Source organism: Triturus cristatus, chromosome 10 (assembly GCF_964204655.1).
Source record: "Triturus cristatus chromosome 10, aTriCri1.1, whole genome shotgun sequence".
NCBI lineage: Eukaryota > Metazoa > Chordata > Amphibia > Caudata > Salamandridae > Triturus > Triturus cristatus.
This window is the reverse complement of record NC_140593.1, coordinates 1,044,260,918-1,044,288,034: the sequence shown is the minus strand read 5'-3', so window position 1 is coordinate 1,044,288,034 and position 27,117 is coordinate 1,044,260,918. Positions and strand designations below refer to the sequence as shown.

The following is a 27,117-nucleotide window of genomic DNA, read 5'->3' as shown; positions in this document are numbered from 1 at the left end:
TGTGGCGGGTGTTCCTTCTCCTACAACTCTGCCAAGTTCTGGAACGCCCCCCCCCCCCCCCCACATTCGGCGGACGGGGGGGGGGGGGGTTAGCCCAACTTGCTGCCTTTCCGGAAACTCCTCAAAACCTGGTTTTTCCAAAACTCCACTTAATCATGGGCCCTCGCGGTCTGTGTCGGACTTCAAGCACGGAGATGCCTCAGGGTAGCTATGCACTCTATAAATGCTTTTTCATTCATTCATTCATTTATACATTTTGAACCATTCATTCTTGTGCCAAAGCCAACCAGTATGTATGCACTTGAGGAATAGATGGATGGGCAGTAATGTGTCTTTTATGTCTCTCTGCCATGGTGTACATTGTCTCTAGGACAAATCGACCAATTCTAGATATTTTCGTAAACTAAAAAAACAAGCGGGTACAGGGTGGTCTGCCTCTCGTGGTTCCCAACAAGTTTCCCTACCCACAATGCCCTGCACACCTCAAAAAGTGACTAAAGTCACTTATTTTCCTAACAATACTGTGCCATATTCTCCCAGAATCAAAAAGAATTACAAATGTCCTACCACCCAGTGCTTATCAACTCGCTGTGATATTCCCTCAATCTCTACACATCTTTGGCCCTTTTCATGTCACAGGCACATGGTCCACCCCCACAAGTGACATACCATTTTATTCGGGAGACTGAGGGGGAACACTATGTGGTAGGAAATTTGTGTCCGCACGGTGATCGCACTCAGAAATGTGAGGAAAATGTCACTTTTTTAAGTTAAATTTGCAGAGGGTTCTGGGTAGGAAAACGTTGGGGCATCTACGCAAGCCACACCTCCCTGGACTCGCACAGGAGTCTAGTTTTCAGAAATGTCTGGGCTTGGTAGTATTACCTAGATGGCCGCCGCGCCCAGGACCAAAAAACGCAGGTGACCGACTCCCTTGCAAAACCAGGTCGTTTTGTGATCTTTAATTTTGATGTCTCCACAGTATGTTTTAGACCATTTCCTGTTGCAGGCATTAGGCCCACCCACACAAGTGTGGTACCATTTTTATTTGGAGACTTGGAGGAATGCTGGGTGGGTGGTAGTTTGCGGCTTCCTGCAGATTCCAAAACTTTCCATCACAGAAATGTGAGAAAAATTTGTATGTTTAGACAAATAGAGGTTTGCAAGGGATTCTGGGTAACAGAACCTGGTGAGCGACACACACAAGTCACCCAATCCGGGATTCCCCTGGGTGTCAAGTTTTCAAAAATGTACAGGTTTGCTAGGATTCCCTAGGTGCTGGCTGAGCTAGGGCCCCAAATCTAAGGCTAAGCACATTGCAAAAAAAGTGTCAGTTTTCAGTGGAAAAATGTGGTATGTCCACGTTGGGTTTTGGGCCATTTCCGGTCGCAGCCACCAGACAAACCAACACAAGTGATGTACCATTTATATCACAACAAAATGGTCGCACACTGCTGACCTACCTGCGTGTTACCCCAAAGAACTGTGGTCCCTGTAGTTAGCGTCGGCGGATACACCTATGCTCGTGTCGTGAGTGCAAGTGTGAATAGCGTTAGCCATCCCTGGACACGTGTTTCGAGGTAGTTGCCTCTCGTCAGCAGGGAGTAGGAAAGAGTGTAGGGTTGCAATGTAAGCTGCTAAAATCATTATCAGGTCTAGTACCTCTCGTAGCAACGCAGGTGCGTAACCTGAGTCCGTCGACTCCTCGGCTCAGAGAGCCACTAAATAGTTACAACAAAATGGTCGCACACTGCTGACCTACCTGCGTGTTACCACAAAGAACTGTGGTCCCTGTAGTTAGCGTCGGCGGATACACCTATGCTCGTGTCGTGAGTGCAAGTGTGAATAGCGTTAGCCATCCCTGGACACGTGTTTCGAGGTAGTTGCCTCTCGTCAGCAGGGAGTAGGAAAGAGTGTAGGGTTGCAATGTAAGCTGCTAAAATCATTATCAGGTCTGGGGATGGCATTTTAACTATATACTCGTGGCATAGGTGTACCCGCCGCTGTCACTACATCCTCCAGAATCCTACGGGGCTATTTGCTAGTATGACGAGCGGTGTGCAACCCACCTCGCATTTTGTACCATTTATATCAGGAGACTTAGGAGAATCAAAATAGTAAAACAAATGTTATTACCAATTGTCTTTCTCTGCATTTGTGCCTTCCAAATGTAAGACTGTGTGTAAAAATAAGTAATTTTGAAAAACGACCAGTAATCCACATGCTGGTATGGGTACCCACAAATTCAGAGATGTGCAGATAACCATTGCTTCTCAACTCCATATGTTGTGCCCATTTCAGAAATACATAGGTTTCCTTGATACCTGTTTTTCACTCTTTAGATTTCCCCAAATGAATGGATGTATACCCGATACACAATACACAATACACAATGAAAAACCACTGAAAGCTGCAGCACTGTTATTGGCTCTGGGTACCTCGATTTCTTGGTGAACCTACAAGCCCTATATATCCCTACAACCAGAACGGTCAAGCGGGTATATTGCTTTCGAAAATCTGCCACAGCTAGAAGTTGTTACAGGTGAAAACGCAGGCACAAATGGCTTTTTTCAAATCAATTAAAACATTTGTTTAGTTCAACTGTTCCTTTCTACAGGAAAACTTTGAAGGATATACACAAATGACCCATGGCTGAATTCAGAATTTTGTCTACTTTTCAGAAATGTACAGCTGTCGGGGATCCATTTTTGGTTTCACAGCCATTTCTACCACTTACTGGAAAGATACTGAAAGCACAAAAAAGAAAATAAATAGGCTAGGTCCCAGTAAAATGCCAAAACTGTGTCAGAAATATTGGTTGACAAAAGTCTGCCTGTTCCTGAAAGCTGGGAAGATGCTGATTTTAGCACCGCAAACCCTTTGTTGATACCATTTGCAGGGAGGGAAAAACAGGCACTTTCATCTGCAGCACCTTTTTCCCCATTTTTCCCAAAAAACGTACAGTTAAGCTATATTTTTGCTAATTTCTTTGTCCCCTCCAAGGGAATCCACAAACCCTGGGTACCTTTAGAATCCTCAGGATGTTGGAAAAAAGGATGAAAATTTGGTGTGTATACCTTATGTGGACAAAAAGTTATGGGAGTCTAAGAGTAAACTACAACAAACAAACAAAAAAAAGGGCCTGGCAGTGAAAGAGTTAACAGTGTTGTCAACTCACTTTATTTTCTTCCATATGACAGCTTCCAATCCTACCACTGCCAAATCAATTTCTAATCCAGCCTGTCTGAAAAGGTTACAACCAATTCTCTCTAATGACCATATCCAATCACTTACTGCATTATGACACTCCCTACTCAGAACAAATACTTCATCCACAAAGAGGCTTTTTTCTATGCTGGGATTTTATGTTCAAGGTTACCAACTCACACCCACCTGGCTCCATGGTATTCTTTGAACTAAAAGAGATGAAACAGGCTAACCGATGGGTGGAGAAAAATACAAAGAAGGGCATAAGTTAAGGACCGGTATTTCTGGAGCACAATTACTGAAAAGCCTAAAACAGTTCAGAACTCTAAGTTCACTTAACGTGCCTTAAATCCTGCTTGTATTTCATTAATGGTAGCGCCACACAACAGGTTTGCACCTACCTCAAATCATTATTATCAATAAAAGCAGAATTCAGCAAATTATGAAAGCCATAGCAAACTAGCATTCCGCTTTGTTCTAGATCTTTGCCTCCAACCAGTCGATCATGAGCGTCCAGTATCTCTCAGACACTTTAAGAGTAGCTCACAGACTCTTGTTCATTTTTAACTAAGCACAGGGTCACATTTTCTTTTTAAAGAAAAGGGAAGGCTGTGTTTATCCTACATTATTATAATCTGCAGTCTGCAGATAGCAGTGCCTGATAATGAGCAGTGCTCAGTTAGATATGGGACCCAGGCTGGGGCTGTCTGGGGGTTAGCTGTGAAGAATTGAAGTATTTAATTCTTAAATAAAAGCCATGGTCAACTCAATATTGGATGGGAACAAAATTATGTTTCTTAATGCTTTGGGATAAATTTAAATGAAAAGTTACCTTAGTGATTTCAATGCGCCACATTTACCAACAGCAGGCCTCTTGCTTCTAATGGGCAGCAGACTCTGTGCATATGTATAACTGAAAAATGCAGTGATTTTTTTTTAACTGGAAGAACTTTGAAGTGCAGAACAATGTTCAATTTTTTTTAACATTTTCGCAGAACATTTTTTTCTGAACTTTAAATTTCTCTCCATTTAAAAAAATGGTTCTAGGTTTGTGTTATACATGTAATGGTACCACATATTGAGAAAGTATTTCCTGTTCCACAAGTACATATGATGCAGGCTCTCACTTACTCATACACATATATTCCATTCATAGGCACATGTTCATACATCCCCAAAGGCCACATTATCTCTGACACACGTCAGCCCTGTCATAGCGCAACTAGTCAACGTATTTTTTTCAAACCATAGTATCTGGCTCTCTGGACATTTGCCTTAAAGTCAATAAAGCTGGGCGAGGGGGTCCCTTCTGTAGTTTGCAAGGATTTTCACCAATCAGAAGTAGCTCTCACTACAGAAAAGGTTGGAGGCCCAATCTAGATATTTGCAAAGCGTAATCTCTCATTGTTAAGGGTATCTGGTGCGTTGGTAGATATTGGAGAATCTAAACCAAAGAGGAATGAAAACAGTAAGGTTTAAAGCCATTATCAACAAGCATTTGCAATGCAATAGGTCTCGCATTTACGCGAGTTTGAGCTATTGGCATTGTAAACGACAATGCCTTTTGTTTTATGATTTGGTTTTTAAAACATAAATAAAAAAGTCATTGTCATTTACAATGCCAATATCTTAAACTCGCGTAAATGTGAGACCTTTGGCATTGCAAATGCTTGTTTAAAATGGTGAGACTATCTTATACCCAACACTGGATGGTCACAATATCATCCCTCCCAAACTCTTTAAATCCTTGGTCTCTTGCTCCTTGTTATGAGCGAGATAATTTAAGTGCAGATATACGAATAGTTGTGTAATCCACACTGAAAATAAACATGTCAATGTAAAGTTTGCAATTTGTTGCAAACCCTTATTTTAAGTGGCAGCTCCAGTTCTGCTTAGTGACCAACCCCTGCAGGAACTGTAATACCACAACTTGGCCGCTATAGGTTGTTGTTTTTGCAGTCGGCAAACCTACAGTCAAGTTTTGAGCAGGAGCTCACGTGACGCAAGCCATTCCTTGTCCGATGTGAGATGATTGGCCAGTCTTGACTTTGTAGCACCCTTTCCTTTGCACACTGGTACTTCCTCCTGAGGTATGCTGGAGTGCATGTTCCAAATGCAATGCATTGTGAGATAAACAGTCAAACCTGCTCAAATCTCACCAACATGGAGGTTTCTACCCACCTTCTCCCGGACCTAAACCAGTCTGTCTTCTTTCCAAATTGGACCCTCTTGCAAGGCGCCAGGTGTGGATGCGAATTGCAAGGAAAATAAATGAACTTGCAGTAGGCATTTTGCCCCAAATTACTCTAAATTGTGCGAGCAGGCGTAATCTCATAATTTCCAGTCATTTCACATCACAAGAGCAACAAAGCTTGCCTTTGCCTTTCTTGGTGGTGCTTCATCAGTTTTCAGTGTGTCAGGGACTCCTACATAATTGTTCTCTGTTTTGTGTCAGATGTTGGTGTGCACCACAAATAAAGTAACACTGTTGCAGGGCATGATGTTCCTGCTCTGTGCGTGTGAAAGAAGCTTGCATTGCTGCTGCCTGTGACTACAGAGTACGAAGCAGGAAAATGATCCGTTTGTACTTCACGAGCCTAGTCTTGCAGTGTTCTCAAGCTCACAGTTCCCTGCTTTTTCTCTTCCTAAAGATTTGCATCTTTTTTTCTCCCCAAGTGTTAGTTGATTGCCAGTAACTTCTGAGTATTGTGTGTGTTGAGCTTTCTCTTGCAAGCAGATGAAACCTGGTAACTTGCAAGCATTATGCATGGGAGTGCACACCTTGCTTACCTTTTCCTTGCGTGTGGCTCAACACAAATAAGTGTGTGCTGCTGCTCATACGTTGCCTGTTCGGTGGTAGTGCGTTGCTGTGGTTGTACCAATGCTAGGGTTGTAGGGTTTACATCTGCTGGTTTTTTACTGGCACCGCCAGCATTTTAATATCCCAAACAGTACAAAAATACGCAAAATTACCTAAAGCCAGTGTTTTTAGGCCTTATCTGTACATATTTCAAACAGCAAATTTAAATAGAAGACACTTTTAAATGTTTTCTAGAGCTGCGTTAACAACCCTTGACTGAGAGTAAAATAAAAGGCAGAAAAGTCATGCTACTAATAAATACACACAATTAGTCAGCCTTTGCCAGGATAGCGCCCTGGACAGAAAGAAATGTAGTTCCCTTGCTGCTTGTGAATAAAATGAGCCTCTTTTGTGTTCTCAGGTTAGTCCCTTGCTATCCCCATCAGAAGTGTGACACCTGAATCACTCCCAGAGTAGCTGCATGGGCCAAGTTGTTTGTTGGGAGGGGGTGGGGTTAATTGTGTGTGTCAGCAGGGGGTGAGAGGGAGATGGGAAAGCTTGAGAGGAGGCGGATGCATACATGCCAACGCTCCCTATTCAGGCGGTGACTACCGATTTCAAGGCTAGTCTCTCGCCTCCCTATTTCTGCATGTAGAAACCTGTTTCAGAGTTTTGTAAAACTGCCCCAAAAAAGTGTTGATGCCTGTCACGCACGCTTCAATCTCCCCCTTCAAAAATGACCTATGTCATCAAAGATTAACACTTTGTCTTTCATACCTGGGGGGAGAAATTAAAGTACGTGACTGGCATCAACATTTTATTTTTGGCAGCTTTATAAAGCGCAAACAAAAACAGAGTTTAGAATTCTGTCTTTGTTTGCGCGATGCTATTAAACTGCCAAAAATGAATTACGGATTTCTGTCACCAGCAGACCGATTGGTCCGATTCAGGCAGAGTGCCTCTGCATCAATAAAAGTCAGTGTGAAAAATGCATTCTCCTAAATTCACACACTTGCCTGCTCTAAAATGTTGGCATATATGCTGATGGGGTGCTAAAACAGCAGGTGCTACCCTGGAGCCAGGTGACAGGGACTCTAGTGTCTGTATGGCCTTAATGCAGACGGTTCCTTACACTCTGTCTGAAGACAGCCACCCTGTGCGTGGGCCCAGCTCGCCTATACCAAAAGACGGCCCTGCATGCATACGATTTTCTTTAAAGTCCTATTTAGTATCATGTCCTGGCCTTTGCAGGCTCTTAAAACAACAACTATTGGTCGGTATGTTCCCTTGGAAGAGTAGCAACCCAAAAGGGTAGCAGTCTGGTAAACGTGGGTGAACGCAGACGTCACTCAGCGTGACGCCATTGCGCACTGCTTATGCCAATTAGCTCCCTCCACTATTTGTTTTGGGACTCGTGCCCTGTACATACCTGTTAAAAACAGCAGTGGAACAGGCTGTGCCTGCCAGTGCACATGTGACTCCATTGGGAAGAGGAGGGTGGGAGGGGGGGATGCAGGAAGCCAGATTTTCCAGGAAACATCAGAAGTCTATTCTTGCTGTTCAGACACCCCAGAGACATCTGAGAGCCTGGCCTGAAGAAGTGAGTGCTCGAGAGTGGCGAGCAGCGGAAATATCCAAGAGCCCCAGTGGAGAGTTAGTGTTTCTTGATATGCGCAAATAAATACCTTTTGTCAGCAGGCTGAGCAGGTGAAGTGACCTCTGGAGTCAATACCAAGTCGTTGCGTGAAAATAGACGTCAGCAAAACTATAATGAGGTTACAGAGGTGGCCAATTGTGCGATCAGAAACTTTTGACGAACGTGCTGGTTTACAGAGTAGTCATTTGCAGCTCAAGAGTTTGAACTTGGCATGGCTGTCTCCTCTTTAGTCCTTCTCAGGTTGCTAAATTCAGCATTATTTCAATGGCTAACAAGTCCTAAAACAAGACAAGCCCGGCTTCTAAAGTGGTCCGGATGCGAGCGCCCTCCGCGTGAAAGTGAAAGCAAATTTGGCGCGCTTGGCGGGGGCGGGGAGCGCATTCCAGGCGGGGGAGCGGACCCTTTGAAGTATGATGCCGAGGCTGTGACACGTGCACGCGGCAGTGGGCTGAAGCACTTCCCCAAACTGATTACATGGCGGCATGATGCACGTGATTGTGCGCGTGCTCGCCATGCAATCCACTTTTGGGAGCACTTTGAAATGCCCCTCTTACTAGAGTCTCGCATAGCGATTGCGTAAACGCAATAGCTAGGCGAGACCTAAAAAGGAAGCTTGTACTCTAGGGATCCTGGATAAGGTGGGAGTGATTCCAAATCTTAGTAGTAAAGTAGGAAAAAGAACATCAATTCTAGAAAGTAGAATTTTGATGGAAGGAGAAGACACTGCAAGGAGGGTCGGAGGCAGCGTGTAAGGGAGTAAAGAGTACATATCTGGTGGGGACATAGAGCCCTGTTGCTGCATGACGTGGTGCATAATGGAGAAGGACTTAAATATTATGGGATTGGGACAACAAAGCCAATCAAGAGAAAAGCAAATTGCAGAAATGTGAGCCAGAAATCAGAATTGAAAAATTAGACTAACTGCTTCATTCTGAATGCAGGTGAGATGCACCAGAAAGTAGGACAGTAGTAAGAGAGAGAGGGAATTTTAAAAATGAATACGAGACAGAACAGTTACCGGAACAACTGGATATTTTAACTAGAAGGAATTATCTTGCAGAGCAGACAAAGTTGAAGGAAGCCGGAGGAAGTGATCTTGCTAATTTGAGAAAGGGACAGACATTCCCAAAACAGAAAGCCCAGAGGCCACATGGACTGGTGGAGAGCCCAAGTCAGAAGGCCGTCAAGTCAGTAGACCAGTCGATTTTGAGAAAGGTAGAACCCATCCGACATACTACTCCTGCCAGGCAACTCAGGAATTGGCACGGTTAGTACAGTATGTGCAGTCTAGTCTGCCCATAATTTTACCAACCCCATGCAACTGTATAAAACTTGACAAACCGCGTTAGGATCTCAAGCTATTTTCTCACTAAACCACTCCATCCTCGAGTTAATTACCACTGTCAAGCCATCCATCTATTGATGAACCTTGCACTTTGTTCTATCACTAAACTACCTGTTCTGGAAAAGGTTTTAGAAAAATGTGGTGTCCCATCAGCAACCTTTTTTGAAAAATCAGCGTTTAGCCACAGCCATCTTACTGCAACCCCCCTTGTAGCCTTTTGGGACGACACTTTAAGGATGATGAACAAAGAGCGGGCTTCTTGATGGTTATGCTGAACTTTTCTGAGACATTCAACATTGCCAGTATCATGGTATCTTGTTAAACAGGCTTTGCATGTGCTATCAGTCAATCATTTCACTTTACATTTGTTTTACCCTCTGACCGGTCCCACAAAACTTTCATAGGTCAGCACACATCTAAGGAAATGGCTTTAACATACGGGGTCTCTTAAGGATTTCCACTACCACCAATTATTTTTAACATCTACCATGCCAAACCATTTGGCACCTTTGCCAAAAAGCCTCTTTGCATTCAATAATACACCACTGACACACAGGCGAACATAGGAACTCTACTGTCTTGTGCACCCTTTAAATCCTTCGATTGGTTCTCACTAGGATTGAGGAGTGGGTGGCCAATAACAGCCTTCATTCATCTCAATCTGGATGTTATAGCTCATTATCGCTGGATGCAACTAGAGATTCATTTTTGATCTCTCTATTCCAGACATCTTTGGTCATAAACTAGCTGTAACTAAACAAGTTTTTTTTAAAACCATCTTTTTACTGCTGATTCATCACTTAAAACTCAGGTGAGCATGGTAATCATCCGCTTTTTCCACTTCATCCAGAAACTGAGATCCATCCTCCCAATTCTCTCTAGGACAGACATTCAAAGTTGTAGACACCACCATCAACTAATAGTTTGAATATTCTGACTGGTCATACAAAAGATATCCCATCATATACAATTTTTAGCCAGCAAGTGGTCCCTCTATTAAGAGCATATTACACATACCAGGTAATTTTACTGGCTCTTAGAGTGGGAGAGGATACTGCTCAAATTTGACCAATCTGCCAACAAAGAACCTCAAAGACAAAATCCATCTGTGGAGCAGTGATCTCGATCTTCTGACAATTCTTCACATTTAACTACTCTAAGGCGATAAGAGCATTTTTTCCCCCATAGATGCCTGGCTTTTTTTTTTTCTTACTCTCTCTCTCTCTCTCTCCAGGAGTTAAAAAATAAATCTCAATAAACAGCTGACTTTTCAGACCCGCTGCAAGACACTTCGTTCCAGAGACAATGTGCGTGCTAAAAATACATTTGTTTTAGTTTAAGAGACGCAAAAAAATTAAGATTCTTCTGAACTAAGAGAGCACCTATAAACTATGATTATTAACACTAAGGAAAATTCTCACTTCTTTAATGCCAAAATAAAGCAAACCGGTAGGAAGTGACCAGTTTGCTTCTGCAAAAGTCAGAAGCAGTTGTAAATTCCACACGCAACATTTTAGTGTCCATATATTGATTTGAGCTAAAAACTAAATGTTTTTCTTGAAATCTGCAAATTAGATAATGGATCATGCAGCACATCCATAATTATACAGGAATTGCTACAGCATCACATATTTCCAGTAGCCCACACCATACTGCAAACTAGAAACAGTTAGTACTGCATTATATCTGTAGAGCCACCCAGTAGTAAAGTTAGTGAATAAAGCATAATCAGGCTGATATAAATGCAGCGATTACGCAGGCTCATGAAGATTTGTTTACAAAGCTCAAGAGTTTTTTTTATTAAGACCTATAAACCCTGCAATAGAGCTATTATTAAATCCGCTAATTGGTATAATAAGGACTGCAGAGTAGCATATATGAAATCTTCCCAAGCTATAAAAACTAAAAATCGATGGAGAAGGTAAAATATGCTCGGGAAAAATGTATGAAAACTCAACTCATAGCTAACAAGCATTTACAATGCAATGGTCTCAGCAATGTTAAAGTTAGAGCTATTGGCATTGCTCATGACATTATTTTTGTTTATGTTTTGTTTTTAAAACATTTAAAGAAACGGCATTGTTATTTACAATGTCAATAGCTTAATCACTCTCAAATGCAAGACCTATTGCATTTGCACACACACACACACACACACACAGAGCCACCCACACACAAATGGAGCCACCCACAGAGCCACCTACACACACAGTTACCCACACAGACAGAGCCACCACGCATAGAGCCACCTACAAAAAAAGCCACCCACAGAGCCACACACAGAGCCTCACACACACACACACACACAGAGCGCCACACACACACAGAGCCACACACACACAGAGCCACACACACACAGAGCCACACACACACTCAGAGCCACACACACACTCAGAGCCACACACACACTCAGAGCCACACACACACTCAGAGCCACACACACACTCAGAGCCACACACACACACACACAACCACACACACACACACACACACACACACACACACACACACTCAGAACCACACACATAGATCTAGACACATACACATTGATCTTGGGAGCCAAAGCAGAAGTGGCACCCACTTCATCTCCTGTTCAAATGTTAACTGGTCTCTTTATGGCTTATGGCTGTACTCGCGTGTTAAACTGGTACTAATGGTGTAAAACCTTTATCCATGCAGTTTTAGCATGTAAAAATGACAAACTAATTAAGCAATACCATCACAAAATGCACCGCATTATGATGTATAATGTACCTTGTAGTCCCCCATAATTTAGTCAATCCTGCAACATAATTGGCTCCTTTTCTGTTGCATAACTCAAATGGCTTTGCAGGTACCATATTGCACCAACATCACTACGAGATTAATGGTGAGCCTTAACCGTCCCAAATGTAATGTTAAGTACATGACGTGCGATTGCCATACTTAAGTAAATACATTCTCGCATGAACAAACCTAAGGGGCACACACCACAGCAGGCCCAAGTCTGAATAATCACTAAGCTACATGCACTATGTACAGCAGCGCCACATGCACTACTCGCACAGAAAAGAACTTTCCTCTGTCCAACACCTGAATCTGATCCCACTTCTTGCACCCAGCGAGACTTCTCCTCATGCCTTACATCCAAGAACCACATAAAACACAAAGCCCGCAGCCTTCCCCAGAACCCTTAAGTCGGCTAAGAACCGCAAAAGAGAGTTAGGAGAACATATAGTAATACGACCTATCTCGAGACCAACACCTTCCACACAGCAAACCAATCCCAACAGGAGAAGAGAGGGGCCGAGAGTATGCAGCAGCGCTGAGGCGAGGGGACAAATCACCCAAGGGCGGCCCGCAGATTCTCCCGGAGCAGGCCCATCCGTCAGAGCTGCGCGTCACGTCACGGGGTAGCTTCAGCCCGCCATGAACACCACCATCTTTAGCCCGAGGAGAGGGAGCGAGCACCAAGGGGAAGAGAACGAACAGCGCCAGCCGGAGAGGACAGGGGAGGAGACCAGAGCAGCAGCCGGACACAGGAGCACCGAGGGATCCGAGAGCAGGGGGAGGGGACGAGCACCAGCCGGGCCGTGTACGGGGTAGCATGGTGGACGGGGATGACGCCATGAACACCACCATCTTTCTCTGAGGTCAAGCAGAAATGCCTCGGAGAAACGCAGCGTCATTTTCGACATTGGGCGTGTTTTTCTTTCTCTCCTCTTCCCATTGGCTGGAATGTTTACATTCCACAGGAGAGAAAGAAACTAAAAAACAAGCCCCCGAATCCAAAAAAGACAGGGCTTAAATGGACAGACGCCCCTCTCCTCCAATGGCTGGCCTTCGTTTAGGAAACCAGCCAATGGAGAAGAGGGGCGAGTTCAAGCCCCACATTAAGAAACATAAGATCTCGCCGGCGAGACTGCGCAAGTGCAGCCTACGCAGGCCGAGACCTAAAAAGGAGTTTGATGAAAAACGCTGGAAGGAACTCCTGCATTCAGGTAGAGAGAAAAGCATGCAGAATTTTTGGCAGATAGTGAAGTGGGGCAGTGGTGAGTTATGACAAGTCCCTGTTAACCATGTAGCACCAGATAAGTGGGTTTCTTACTACCAGGGACAATTTGCTGCCGAAATTGTTAGTACTACCCAATGTCCAATACTAAAGCCTGATAAAATTGTGATTTTTGGGATAAGGGAGGTAGAAACTGCCATGGATACGATACCTAAAGGTAGAGCTCCAGGTCTGGACTGTATTCCGGCCGATTTATTTCGGCATGACAGACAACTGGCTAAAATATATTCACCTACTTGCTAATACAATTGCCAGTGGGGCTCCCATCCCAGAATCCTGGCAAGTGGCTGAAATTCTACTAATATATAAAAAGGGGGATCGCACGTGCCCAAGTAATTATAGGCCAATAAGCTTAACAGATTCAATGCAAAAGATTATGGCGAAGCTCGTGCGGAGTAGGATCCAATTTTGGATTAGTGAAAACTATGTTCTATCCCCACTACAGGCAGGCTGGTTTTCGCCAAAAAGTTAGCACCATAGATCAGGTTTTTAGGTTTATGATGATCTATTGGCGTTCCGTAGTTATTGCAGGGGGCACCAGCTACGCGGCATTTATAGATCTTAAATCCACGTGCTGCGTAATAAACTTTGGGGAGTACTGAAAGATCTTAGGATGCCAATAGAACTCCTTGTCCTAATTGTTACACTCCACTAATGCAATTTTGCGCTGGTACGTTGGGGGTCACAGGGCAACGTTACAGACAGGTTTGACGTTTCAAAAGGTGTTCGGCAAGGGTGTGTCCTGGCCTCTACACTTTTTTCATAGTTTATAAACAGGGCTGTACATTATATTTTCCTCATATCCAACGGATGCTCCCTCGCTTGCCGGTGTGAAGGTGTCGTTATTAATGTTTGCTGATGACACTATTATCCTATCTAAGACGCAGAAAGGGTTGCAGTGCGCTTCAAATAGATTTGAGACCTTTTGTAGTGACCATGAGTTGGTAGTAAACGTTGATAAAACCAAATTTATGGTTTTACATAAACATAAAGTGGTGCAGGGGAGAGTATTCATGAACAATGTTCAATTGGAACAAACTGATGTTTTTATATACCTGGGAGTGACTCTGGGCAAGAAGTTAAATTGGACACCCCAGAAAGATTTAATGACCCGTAAGCACATTCAACTTGCAGGTGCTTTATTAAGAGAACATAGGTTGTCCCAAACGAAGCAGATAGGCCCGGCTTTGACAATTTACAATGTTACGGTTAGGGCTTCTATCCTTTATGGAGCTGAGCTCTGGGGCTACGAAAATGTATCATCATTAACTGTAGCCCAGAACAAGTTTTTGAGAACTCTAACAGGTCTTCCACAATCCACCCCACTTAACCCCCCATATTTAGATCTAGTTTGTTGCACTCTAGAGGAGTTAGCCCGGTTCAGACCAATAGCATACTGGAGAAGGCTCTGGACTACACCAGAGCTGGTTCACTATGCTAATGCACTGAAAGATGTAAGAGAAGCCGACTCATCGAGTAGTATTGTATGGCTGCAAAAAAATCAGGTGCACGTTGGTGGACATGGGGTGTAGTCATTTGTGGGCGAATCCTGTAAGTAAATCATTTCCATCCAAAAAAGTTCTCAAAGAAGCATATTGGAATATGGTCAAAAGCAAGTGTCACACATCAAGCATACTTCTCTCACGGGCTTGTTTATGGAACATAAACAAGATATCCAGTTTGAGGATTATTGGGACTTTATTTAAAACCCTCAATGGCCACTAGATGCGAATCCTGCCTAAGGCAGGATGAGACAATTCCCCATATCTTGTTTGTGTGTCCAGCTTACAAGCGCCCTAGGGATAAAGGTCTCAAGCCAGTCTGTGCCAATATGGGCACAAGATCAAGTAATGTTGCACTTCGTATATTGAAAACTAACACACAGGAATCTAGTAGTAGCAACAGCTACATTTCTGAGTTGGCTGTGGGGTGTCCGAGAAAAGTACCTAAAGAAGCAAGGAACATTGAGTGGTATATTAGGTGTCAATGAGATGACAACTATATAACAATGTTTGTATTTTGGTACCATCGTCCAAATGGAATCTGCAGATTATTATAACACTGTATGGTCTAAAAAATGGTCTTGATATAGTTAATACATTCGATTCTAAGAATTCAATTGTTGCATACAATAGTTTTATTGTTTTTAAGTTATTTAACTTTTTTAAAGGGATTATTTAATGGTTTATAGCTTTTATGAAATAGCAGGATTTTTTTTGCATGATGTTTTACCTTTGTGTTGTGTTGTCAATTTTGTGTCTTTAATGATTGGAAGAATCTAAATAAAGACTAATTGAATTGAATAAAGCATATAGCTTTTTGTTTGAAGCAAGTTCGATTAGATTTATGCCTTATGGGTAGCTTTCAACCAGATATTTTGCATTACAATACCAATCACTCTTTTGGGTATTACATTTTTTTTTTTTTCTGTGACGACTACTATGCACATTGGTAGAAGCAGCATCTCATAACTGAGCCTATGGGATAAAAGAAAGGGTGAATGTACTCACCATTTCCTCTGTGACCATTGAAATTATTCAACTGTATCACCTCCTCATTTCCACCAGCTTCAGCCATTTTCAACCGCATTCATGCATGTATGCGTTTATCGGTTAGCAACAACAGAAAATTAATGAACGCAGTTTCAAAAAATCCTGAAAATAAAAGCAAGAATGTTAATTGAAAACTAGTCTAGTATCATGCTCTCAGACCATACACAAAAGTTGAAATTCAAGGTTGAATTTCAAAGCTATCTTTGTTTAGAATCTCTAAAGCGTATGTTAGATACAGCATGTGCTCGTTATTCTGTAAAACAACCCAACACCCAGTATGCAACACAATATGAAATATGTTCGATGTAATATACTTGGTATTCATATCAATGAGCAACAAGCATTTGGACATGTATCATGATATCAGTCCTCATTTTTCACCTTCTTGCCAATCACAAGATCCAATCACCACTTTCATTTCAATCAAGATACTATGCAATACTCAAATCAGAAGGAAACTTGTACTTTGAAATAGCCTCTTAGTGGGCATCCTGGAATATTCACACCCCTGTACAAAATACTCAACTTTAAAAATACAGGGTCAATTGATTGACTCACTTCTAATTTGCGACAGGAGAATAAATGACATGTGAGATATCTGAAGGTTGAAATTTGTGAACGTGAATTGTAATTGGTCAGAAATATCGAACTGTCTACGAATGGGTTAAGTTTTGCATTAGGTGGTAGGCTGTTGCCTTATAACTGTACTGCCGTTTTATTCTTAATCAAAAAAGCTTAAGAGGCCCCCTGAAATATTTTAGGCAGGGACCAGGGGAAGAGTGCACTGAAAATCAACAAAAGAAAATCCCCCTGCCACTGATGGCTTCAAAACGGAATGTCTCACTATTCACTGGGACAAACGTTGCCACAAACAGACCAAACTACCCTAATAATTAAGCTAATATTGTGAGAAAGTGCCATCTTTCTTGCATGGTATGCCCCCACTTTTTGCTGAATTGCTGATGTACTTTGACTGAGTGTGCCCTGGGCTCCTGCCAATCAGGTGCCCAGGGCCTGTGTTACTTGCATAAAGCCTAAACCCAATTGGCATCTCTGGCCACATGCCAGCCCCTGGTAAATGGTACCCTAGGTAACCAGGGCCCTGTGACCAGAGAAGGCCCCTAAGGGCTGCAGCTCTTATTGTGCCACCCTTAGGGGCGCTGTACCCTGACACACACACACACACACACTGCCTTTGCAGGCTGAGTGTCTTGGTGCAGAACAAAACAGAGAGTCGACATGGCACACATCCCAGTGTGCCATGCCCACAAAACATGCTGCCCTGGCATACCTCAGTCACCCCTCTAGCTGGGTGCCCTATGGCAGTGGTGTGGGTACAGGTGCATGAGCCCTGTACACCTACAGTAACCAGGTCCATTCCTGGGCACTGTAAGTGCAGTGCTGCAATTAAGAGTATATGGTGCTGGGAGATAGTCATCACGAACTCAACAGCACCATGATGGCTGCACTGAAGAAGGAGAAGTTTGATATCAAACTTCTCAGCACATTAAACCCACACTGATGCCAGTGTGGGATTTAATGTAAAATGCACGACAGAGGGCATCTTAGAGATGCCCCCTGAACCTGACCAACAACCAGCGTCCTGCCCGAGAGGCTGCCTAGGCTGCCACCCAGCATACATGTTGCTGGACCCCTGGGTAGAGAGCCATCCGCTCTCGTGGGTCTGCAACAATGCACATCCCGGGCGAGGTGCTAGGACTCCTCCCCCAGGATGGGCAGAGGAAGCTTCAAAGGCATGCCACCTTTGTGAGCTTCTCCAGGCCACTTGCTGTACTCAGCAACTGGCCCCTACCGGTTCTGACCCCCACTCTGGCGGGAAACCCTAAGTGAGGAAAGGGGAGTGCCAGCCTCTGCCAACCCCACCCCTCAGGTGGGGAACGTGAGGTGAAGCACAACTCCGGGCTCTCGCTATCTTGAGGATGGGGAGCCCTACCCAATCAGGACTAGGCTCCTGCCCCACTCCCACTGGAGAGTGGCAGGATATGGGGTGTACCCACCCCAGGGAAGGGACCCATTGGTCCCTGACCTCTACCTACCTGTAACGCCCCTAAATTTAGTTTTTAGGGGCACCCTGAACCTTCCTTCCTCAGATCCCGAATCCGAAACAAGAAAGAAGAAGAAAGACCTGCCTTGCAGCTGCTAACAAGAGGATGACACCAACAGACTTGGCCCCAGCCCTACCGGCCTGTTGACCCTCGAACCTGCTCCTGCTAAAACCCGGTGTCTCCAGCGGTCAGCAAGCTCAAAAACCCCAGAGGACCTGACTGCCTTGCTCATCTACAAAGACTGGGACTCCCACGAGCAGTGGTTCTGCTCAAAGCAAGTAAACCCCTGGTGCCAACCAGGAACCGCGACTCCTGTACACTCTGCACCCGCCAAGCCCGGCCTGTGCCTGAGTGGACAAAGACCCCGAGGACGTCCCCCCGGCGACTGTGACCAAGAATCCAGCACCCAAGGACCCACCTCGATGCTCCCGACTATGCCTGCAGCCTCAGAACCAGGGACCCCTCCAACCGTGACCAGCAGAGGGTAAGATTTCCTGTTGCGAAAAGACACCCCTTCACCCGGCGCCCTGCTGCCCTCTGTGCCCAGCTCCTGGGTGCCTACCTAACCTACAGCTTCCCAACTTACCTCTTGAAGTGGTGGTCGCACCTGAAGAATATTCCTCCCTGAGCTTGCAGCCTTTGTTTGACTTGTAGCTTCTCCGTTGAAATCCATTGAGCGCCCGACGGCTCAAAAGCACCCTGCACCCAGCCGCCCGAGTGCCCCTGGAAGTGCAACCTCTATCCTAATCTACTTCCCCACTTGCCCTGAGTAAGTGACCAGGAGGACTAACTCACTCTGCACCCAGCTGCCCCTGTCCCGCTGAGGGTGCAACAACTACCTACCTGACCCTGGGAGACCCCCGAGTCTATGCCCAGAACCTTAACTCAGCCAGTCGAGTACTTACCTGAAAGCCGATCACTCACTTTTTCTCCATAGGGTAACATTGACTGGTTTCACTTGAAAATTCTTCTAAGTGCCGAGTTTTGAAACTTTAAAATATTCACTAAAAATCAGCCGATCAACGAAAACAAAATTACTCACCTGTTATTAGGAGAGATCCCAGTGCTGGATCTTGGTGCCCAGCACTGACCCTGAAAAGTAATTACAACCGTACTTAACGATAACTTGATTTTCCTCCAAAGGATATCATTGCCTGATTTTTGCCAGAAATTCTTTTAAGTGTCGATTTTTGAAACATACAAATATTCCTTAAAATCACATGTGTAACAAAAACGATTTCTTTCAACTGTTTACAGGAAATGCACCAGGGCTGAATCCGGGATCCAAACCGGAGTAAGAAAATCACACGCAAAGTAATTGAAATTGCAATGACTTAAAAACGCACATTGAGCTCAATGTTATAGTTGTGTTTGAATTGTGTTGCCTATTGCAACAACTGTAACCATTGCATGTAAAAGTATATTGCTTATTGAAAGTATACAACTACAGCATTTCATTCTGAGAACGTATTTTGATACCTACTTGTGGTTCTAAAATAAAACTATATATTTTTATATACAAAACAATTGGCCTAGAGTTCAGATCTTGAGTGCGTCAGACCATTTGCTGACTGAGTGTGTACAACAAAAGCTTTACACTGTCCTCTGATACTGCCTTACTGCTCGACCAAGCTATCACTTTAGAGAGTAAGGTTATATCTAACTTTAGCCTCTGCCAAACCTCTGGGGACTGTGGACTCTGTGCACACTGAACCTTACTTTGGTGTAGTATATACAGAGCCACTTCCTTACAAATAAGCATAAGTTGATACATCAACTGATGTGGCCAATAGAAATATGTTTGTTACACAATTTTGGATTTAAATATTAAAATGTAATACATACATGTTTAAAGAAAAACTTCAATAGATGTGCTCTAGTAACTTTCTTTACTGCCACTTCCAGCTCCTTTTAGCATCAGACAAGCTGGTAGTATACAAAAACACACTATACAAATAAGACACAAAACAAATGCCTCTATCTGGTCAGATATTGCCTAAGCAAGTTACTGCACACCACTTAAAATCGTAGCGCAGACATTTTATCCCAAACTCCACCCTCATTCTTTTCCTCTGCCTACATTACTCCCAAATAATGACTGCCATCCCACTGGCATTTAGGATGATTGAGCCCTGCGGTACATTCAAAAAGGTCCTCAAGAACCCCTTCTAAAGCCATAATCACACCCAACACCCAATAACTGCACCTGATAGGCACAAAGGGCACCAATAGCATAGTGATCTGCCTCTGAAACTGTAGAGTTAATGTATTTTCTGCAAATTGAGTAAATACGTACGATTCTGTAATATTGTACTTCCACTAACATCATGGTTTTCCATATACAGTCATCTTTTCAACTTCTGCGCGTGACATCTTGTCAAGTTGCTCTCAGCAACTAAGTGTAAAATAAACACGGTCTGGAGTTATGTTCCAGCGATAGGTGCCTGTGTTGTACGCTTTTAAACTCAAGACTAATTACATTTTACATTAACACACATCCAAACACAAAAAAACTTTTAAATTATGTTTTCAATATTTTCCCAGTCATAAAACACTTCCTGGGGACGAATCAAACTAGATTCTGTCACTTGCGACACCCTCTCAATGAGTCTTATAGGATATAATGATAGACAAATGCTTCATCATGGAACTTCGGATACCTTTATGGCTTGTGCAGCCTTTGGCATTACAATCACACTATGTGTACGAGACATAATTCTTGACCAGTTTCTTGAAATCATGGCTTAGAAAAAACAGAACGCTTAAACCCATTTCGAATACTTTTCTATTCTGCCTGATGATACTGCTCTTCAAGAGTGGATATTTCCTTCTTTATTCTTTCAAGATTTCTCCAATTAATTCTACAATCATTCCAAAGATAATTTAGGCTCTCACATTTATCATCAGTCCATTTACCACGCTAGAATAAATAACATCCCTTCCTTCCACTCTCTACCAGGAATGACAGAATATCCACAACGGGGACTGAAAGCGTAAAATAAACCCCCACTTCTTTTCCTTTATCACATCACTGCCTACTCAGCTTTCATCACTCTTTTAAATCTGAAACCAGTGTGGTCAGCTAAAGAATATCCTTAGTACAACTATATATTATTAAGTTAGACCTCTTGATAGCGATGCCAAAGCAAACACTGCAATTGGAAGTGCTTTATGAACCAGAGGGGGGAGAAAGTGGTGACTTTTTTTGAAGAAGAAATAAAACAAAGTATTTTCATGCTAACGTTTATCACAAGCTTCTCAAATATTGAAGCATATGCTAAATATGTAACTGGGAAAACATTTACAATCCAGCAATTTAATATTAAAATATGGTGTCGACATCAGAGTTGGAGCGAGAATGAGGAACACATACTTCTTTTAGGTTGAGTCTGGGCAGCGCATGCGCTGCTCTGCGAGCCATGCTGTATTCAGGTAGGAACTTGAAGCTCCGCCCACACTTTTCATTGGCTTGTGTCATTGTCAACTGTGGGTGTTCACTGGTCAATAGACTTAGTAGTCCCTCCTTAGTACCACCTGGTCTCATTTTGTAACCTCCTATGGAGACACCCCCGTTATGTGGGTTGTTACTCGGTAGGCTTTGATTACAGCCTCCGAGCACTATTTTCTAAATTAGCTTCGTCCTGCACGCTCTCTCCAATTGCTTTTTTACAATTTGTATAGCACAAACGCATTTGCAATGCAGTAGGTCTCACATTTATGAGAGCCTGAGCTATTGGCATTGTAAATGACAATGCCTTTTATCTATTTTAAAGACAACACATACATAAAAGGCATTGTCATTTACAATGCCAATAGCTCAAACTCTCATAAATTAGACCTATTGCATTGCAAATGCTTGTTTCAATTTTGAGCGTGGAACATCTCATTGACCCAAGATGAACTGACCCACCCATAATACAGTTTTTAATTATCAGCAACATCAGCTAAGAGATTGGAGCTAATGTCACAAGAAAGTCAGACAAAGGATATGAACTAGGTGTATTTGGCACACCAGTACAGCGTAGAATAGCAAAAAGTAGTTTCTGCCTCATCAAATTCAAGAGATAGCCAGCAATCATAGGAGGCCACACCCTCGGGCCCCCAAATTGATTGGAGCCATTTTACGAAACAGACTTAATGATGATTATTGTAAGTACTGGTATAGAAAGACGACAAAACCAATACCAATGGGTGAGTCTCTCCAGACTAGCAATGATATTTCTATAGGACTATATCTGTAATATGTATCCACAATCTTAATATAAGAAGCCATTGAGTCCAGCATTATTTTAGAAAACATGACTAAGCAGGCACTCTGGATACTGACATGACGTAGAACTCTGCTAGCTTTTTGTATCATATACACAGCTAGGTCAAGTCACTTTTTTTTGTTTTTGGGAAAGGGCATTAGATGTTTCTGCCAACAGAAAATGTAGCTCTTAGGCCAAAGAGCCAGCCATTAGCAGTTAAAGATTTATCACTGAAACAACAATCAAGAACAAGAAAAACGGGTCCAATGGCATTATATTGAGGGAATGTTGCACATCCGGACGCAACAAGCATCTGGCAACTGCAGCATCTGGGGTGTGGCTCTTGATGGTCCTGAAGGCTCTGGTGGCTTCAGGGGTTTTCTAGAGATTCTTCCATGGGCCACTTGCAAAAAATAACTGGAGGCCACACATTGGGAGGGGAGGAGGGGGGGAGGATCACAGATCACAGATGAAGATTGCACTCACAATGTCAATGCATTCATTTTGTCTGTAATTAATGGTGAACAAGGATTGTCTGACAAGGGTATTACAGTCCTACTTAAGACAACGAAAGAGATCTTACACTTCCAACGATAATCTCAATACAAATGCTAAGGGGCATGATACAGCAGGAGGAGGAGGGAGAGGAAAGGGGAACAGAAAAAAAAGAAAAAAAGAGCAAAAAAAAAAAAAAAAAGAGACTATCACTAGATTAAACGGTTGGTGGTGCCTCTTGCAAAGGAAATATTGTTGATTCATATTTATGTATCACCAGTATATAGTACTGTACTAGAAGAGCTGAATAATTTTGTTCTCCCATGAAGTAACTTTATTATTTTACAGATTATGTAGATTTTAACACAAAAATGACTGGTCATGCTGGTTGCTCAAATATATGAACGTATTTGGACAAAAGATAAGGATAGGATGGTGGATAAATTAGGTCAAAAATGAATTTTCAGACGGTGAATAGGAGGACAGAAAGTGATATCAGGAGTGCCGAACTTTATCTTTCAGAGTTCTCAGACTGGTATCGATTATGTTTTGGTTCAACTGACAATTTCTCATGCTATAAGACCCTTAAGAAAGGGTCTTGATTCACAACATAACTTTTGTTAAAGGCATGCTAAAGTATGTCAGACAGAAGACCTCTTTTACATAGGAGATGATGATTTGTGTGGATTACAGTCAAGCTTGAGATAGTGAGTAGTACGAAAGAATGTTAGTAAACTTACATTATACGGCTAGGACAATCGCTTATGCTCGGAGGAAATGTGGAGGAAACCAGATGGGGTATCTTGTATGAAAGGGATATTGTTACAGCTTCAAGATGGCAGAATACAAATTCATGTGAAATTTGAGCCGGAAAAGTCAAGCACCGGCTCAAATTCAAACAATACAAAATATAAATATGTTTCAGACTTGCAAAGGGCAAAGCTGCATACTTTTGAAATCTGAAAACTTTTAAGGGTGTGATATAGGCTCACATGGTAGAAAAAGCAGAGTCAACGCAGACTCAGTTTGAGAAGCCAACTGGCATACATACTAGGGTATCTTATGTGTAGAGGACAGGGTCTACAATAAGCAGTGGGACATATTAGAGTGATTATTTGATCAAGTCACGCTAACAGCAGAGGGAGAAACACTTGCCAATATGATGCCCTTCTTCAAGACATACTGTGGCACGGACTAGTCTGCTGACACCTTAAAAGCACAGAGCACTTATTGCAAATCAAATAGCTTTGCTGAAGTATTTAAAAATTTGCAAGTATCTCTGCTTCTACTAGTCAGGTGGTATTTGGAGCACTAGTGGGAGGATATTTGACCTGATTTATAAGAACATAGAAAAGGATATCGCCCAATAAGTGCTTGGCTTACAACTTGTGATACAAAATTACAGTGCCTAAAAGCTAGCCTATTTACAATGTTTATGGAATTATCCACTTACTTTAGTTAGTTAAGAGAATGGAGGATGTGGAGGTAGGTGATGGTCGCCAATGACATTAAAACTATTAGTGGAACTTCATAAGGATGCTTTGTGTAGCGTACAGATCAAAGGTAACCCGATGGCGACTGGTACTTGTGCTAATTTTTCTAGTTACTTCACCCTTTTACTAATTTAATTATCATTAGGCCATCCAACCTTCCAACGCCTTGCCAACAAGCTGGTGCAGGATGTCTTGCTACGCCAAAGACAAAACTATGATTTGGGCTCCGAAGTGTCATGTTCCATCTAGACATGTATTGTTCAACTTTTTCAATTTTAACCAATTTGCACAAAACCAAGGCAGCAATGCATAAAATTTAGGAACAAAGTCAATCATTAATACCTGCATGTATAGAAGATGAATGTTACAAAGGTATACTTTTATAAGAGATTGGATTTCACCTATTACAAACCTGTCAATTGAAAATGAAGAGGTGAGGGACTGAATCATGGAAAGGAACTACAGCTATGGAGCAGGAGTGCTAATTTATTACTCGATAAGTAGCATATATCCCTCTTTTGCATTATATATATATATATATATAAATATCTGAACGGGTCCCAGACTCTCGGATTGCTAACGTAGTAAGAATGGACAAGCAAAGGCCAAAGTTAATTTATAGATTGAAAGTCCTCTCCGACTTTTTGTGGGAGCAGCCTAGAGTCTGTAGTAAAAAAGATGATTTAGGGTAAGGAAAAACCAAAAGGGAATTTGGTTGAAGAAGCTACAAAGTTAATTATATACAGCAATATATGGGGGTCACATGTTTCAACAGGAGAACAGACTTTCACCCAAATTGAAAGTGAGGAAACCTTTTGAGGGCTTGGACACAAACCTAGCATGAGCTCAGCATTTTTTCGCTCTTGAACAGGTCTTTTTGACTTCAGATTACATGAACTCTGATGCTTATCCTGAAACCCATTCCAAGGACTCCTCTATAAGAGAAGCAGTATTGATCTTATGCAGATGAATATTCATCTTTTTATTTATAAAGTGTTTTCAAAAGTACAATGAAGAAAGTGCTATTTAAATATCAGTTTGGTGAAAACCAGAATTGAAATAAACCTATATTGTAGAATTACTCAAGGTGCTTTACAGCGGTTCATATTGCTTTCTACAAATTCTTCTTACCTCTTTTGCCACATAAAACCTTAGTCCAGGAAAAAATAAAGTTTCTCAAATACAAAGTTATTTTAATGCAGAAAAATTGAGCATTAAAAAAATGAGACTTTAAAATTGCTTAAAATGTGAGTTGCTCTTTGAACATGAACACGCGTTTCATTCATCAGGTTCCATAAAAAGTAGTTAAAAATAATTTGTCGTTCCACTAAATTCAGCTTATTTGAACTCTCTATGGCCCAGGAAGAAAATTAATGAGACGATATAAAATAAGCAGAGAGTGAAAGAGAATCTGCAAAAGATGATTCCTAGAGGATAAAACAGGAAAACTAGAATAACAGTTAACAAAGAAAGCTTTAGGTTTGCAAATTATATGGCATCTACAATATCCATATTTTAACTCACTTTCTCATGTGTCAGCATCCCATCCCCCACCCACAATAAAATCTATCCTCACTTTATCCCTTAAATGTGGTCTACGAGGATTACTTTTCATTAAAAGACATCAAAATGTCTTTCATACAAGCCAAACAAACCTTAACTACTCAACTGTCTTCATTCTCTCTGCAGCCAAAACAAAATAGATTGCTCAACTGCTGGAGTTGTCAATTTAGGGCCCACCCTTTTTTCACTATAGTTAGTTTGGGAAAGATACCTTGAAGAGTAATCTCTCTAGGCCTGAACTACGGATAGTGTGTGTGCCTTCTGTATTCTGGTAGAGAATAGCACCCATTCTTTCTTTTGTTGAAGTTTGTTTACACCTTGATTGTGATGCTGGGTTGTGAAGTGTATATTTAGGGGGAACGAAAGAGATGGGCTTTGTGCATCATCAATTAGGCTGTGCACCACAGAAGAAGCAGTAAGATGTTTTAACACTCTTCCCCCTTTCAAGCGTCTATTCATGGATTGTCAGCGCACCATTGCAGGCTTTCCAGTTGCCATTGTTGCAATCAAAGAACCAGTCTGGCAGTAGACTTGGAGTGCAATTCTACGTCAGGACCGGTAGGCGAGGATTAGGCTTTCTACTGCCTTCGCTTTAATCATAATGTAAAACTCCAGCACCCATTTCATTAAAGACAAGTTAATAAAAAAACTACATTTCCCATGAACAGTAGGGAAAATCAACACAAAGAAAGTCCATCCAATCATGTCTCAGTCTGCGGTAGAACGTCCTGTGTATCCCTTCTAGCCTCCTCTTTCTTCGCTGCTCCAGCAGCAACACAGATAAGTCTTTGTTCCTTTCGATCTTTTGTGTGTTTATTAATATTGAAAGTTGGTCTTTGCAGGCTCCACGGGGGCTCTGAATCGCTCCAACGCGGTTGCCGTTCAACGTGTTTGATTTATTGTGGTTTACTGCTGCACCGCGGGAGGTCTTCGCTCCTACGCGGCCGCCTTTGATCAGGCTCGACCAAGCGCAGCGAGGTCTTCCAACCGACAGAGGGCCCGCGCTTAGTCAATTTCACACGCAGCGCATCCCCCACCCCCTGGCAGCCGGAACATATCAGTTTTTCCGACTGTCACTGCGGAGTGTTCCGGATGCAGCATCATACAAGGGGGAAGTCTTGTCAATTACCGCTGAAGACTAGCGGTCTATTTATAGCCCCACACGCGAGGCAGCTGGTTAAAACTCACCACTCGTGCTAGACAATACAGGGGAAACTCTAATTAGCGAGCCCGGGCCTGAAGAGATACCACCCTACGGGGTAAGACTTTAATTACACAAGGGGCACCTCAGGCGCTCGATAACCCCTCAGAACCTCAGGGGGCGGTCCCATTTTGGTGAATTGGTACTTACCAGGCATATCCCTCAGTTTGAGAGTGAAAGTTCTGCTCCCTTGTGCGAAAGGAGTCTATGTATTACTGAAACTGGGGAATATATGTAGGAGGAGGAGGTGGTGGTGGTGGTTACTTACCTCCCCATAGATGACCAGTTCTGTGAGGTAATGGACGCACCCATCCTCAGGGCTATGTCTCATGTGGTAGCCCCCTGGAGAGAAGACTGGCGGCACTCCAGGCGCAGTGCCAGCAATCCCTCAAACCGAGGAAAGATACTAACAGGCCCCCTGCACCCCTACCTCCAGG

At 42.8% G+C, this 27,117-nt stretch overlaps 1 protein-coding gene across 2 annotated transcripts in view; it reads right to left on the bottom strand.

The window, feature by feature from the left end:
• Nucleotides 1-27,117, bottom strand: part of RNF216 (ring finger protein 216) — an 883,004-nt gene that overhangs the window by 828,657 nt on the left and 27,230 nt on the right. For both annotated transcript variants that reach the window (XM_085629139.1, XM_085629141.1), the window contains exon 2: nt 15,571-15,714. In XM_085629139.1, the coding sequence (XP_085485265.1) occupies nt 15,571-15,649 (79 nt within the window). In that variant the 5' untranslated portion in view covers nt 15,650-15,714. The remainder of the gene's footprint in view (nt 1-15,570; nt 15,715-27,117) is intronic.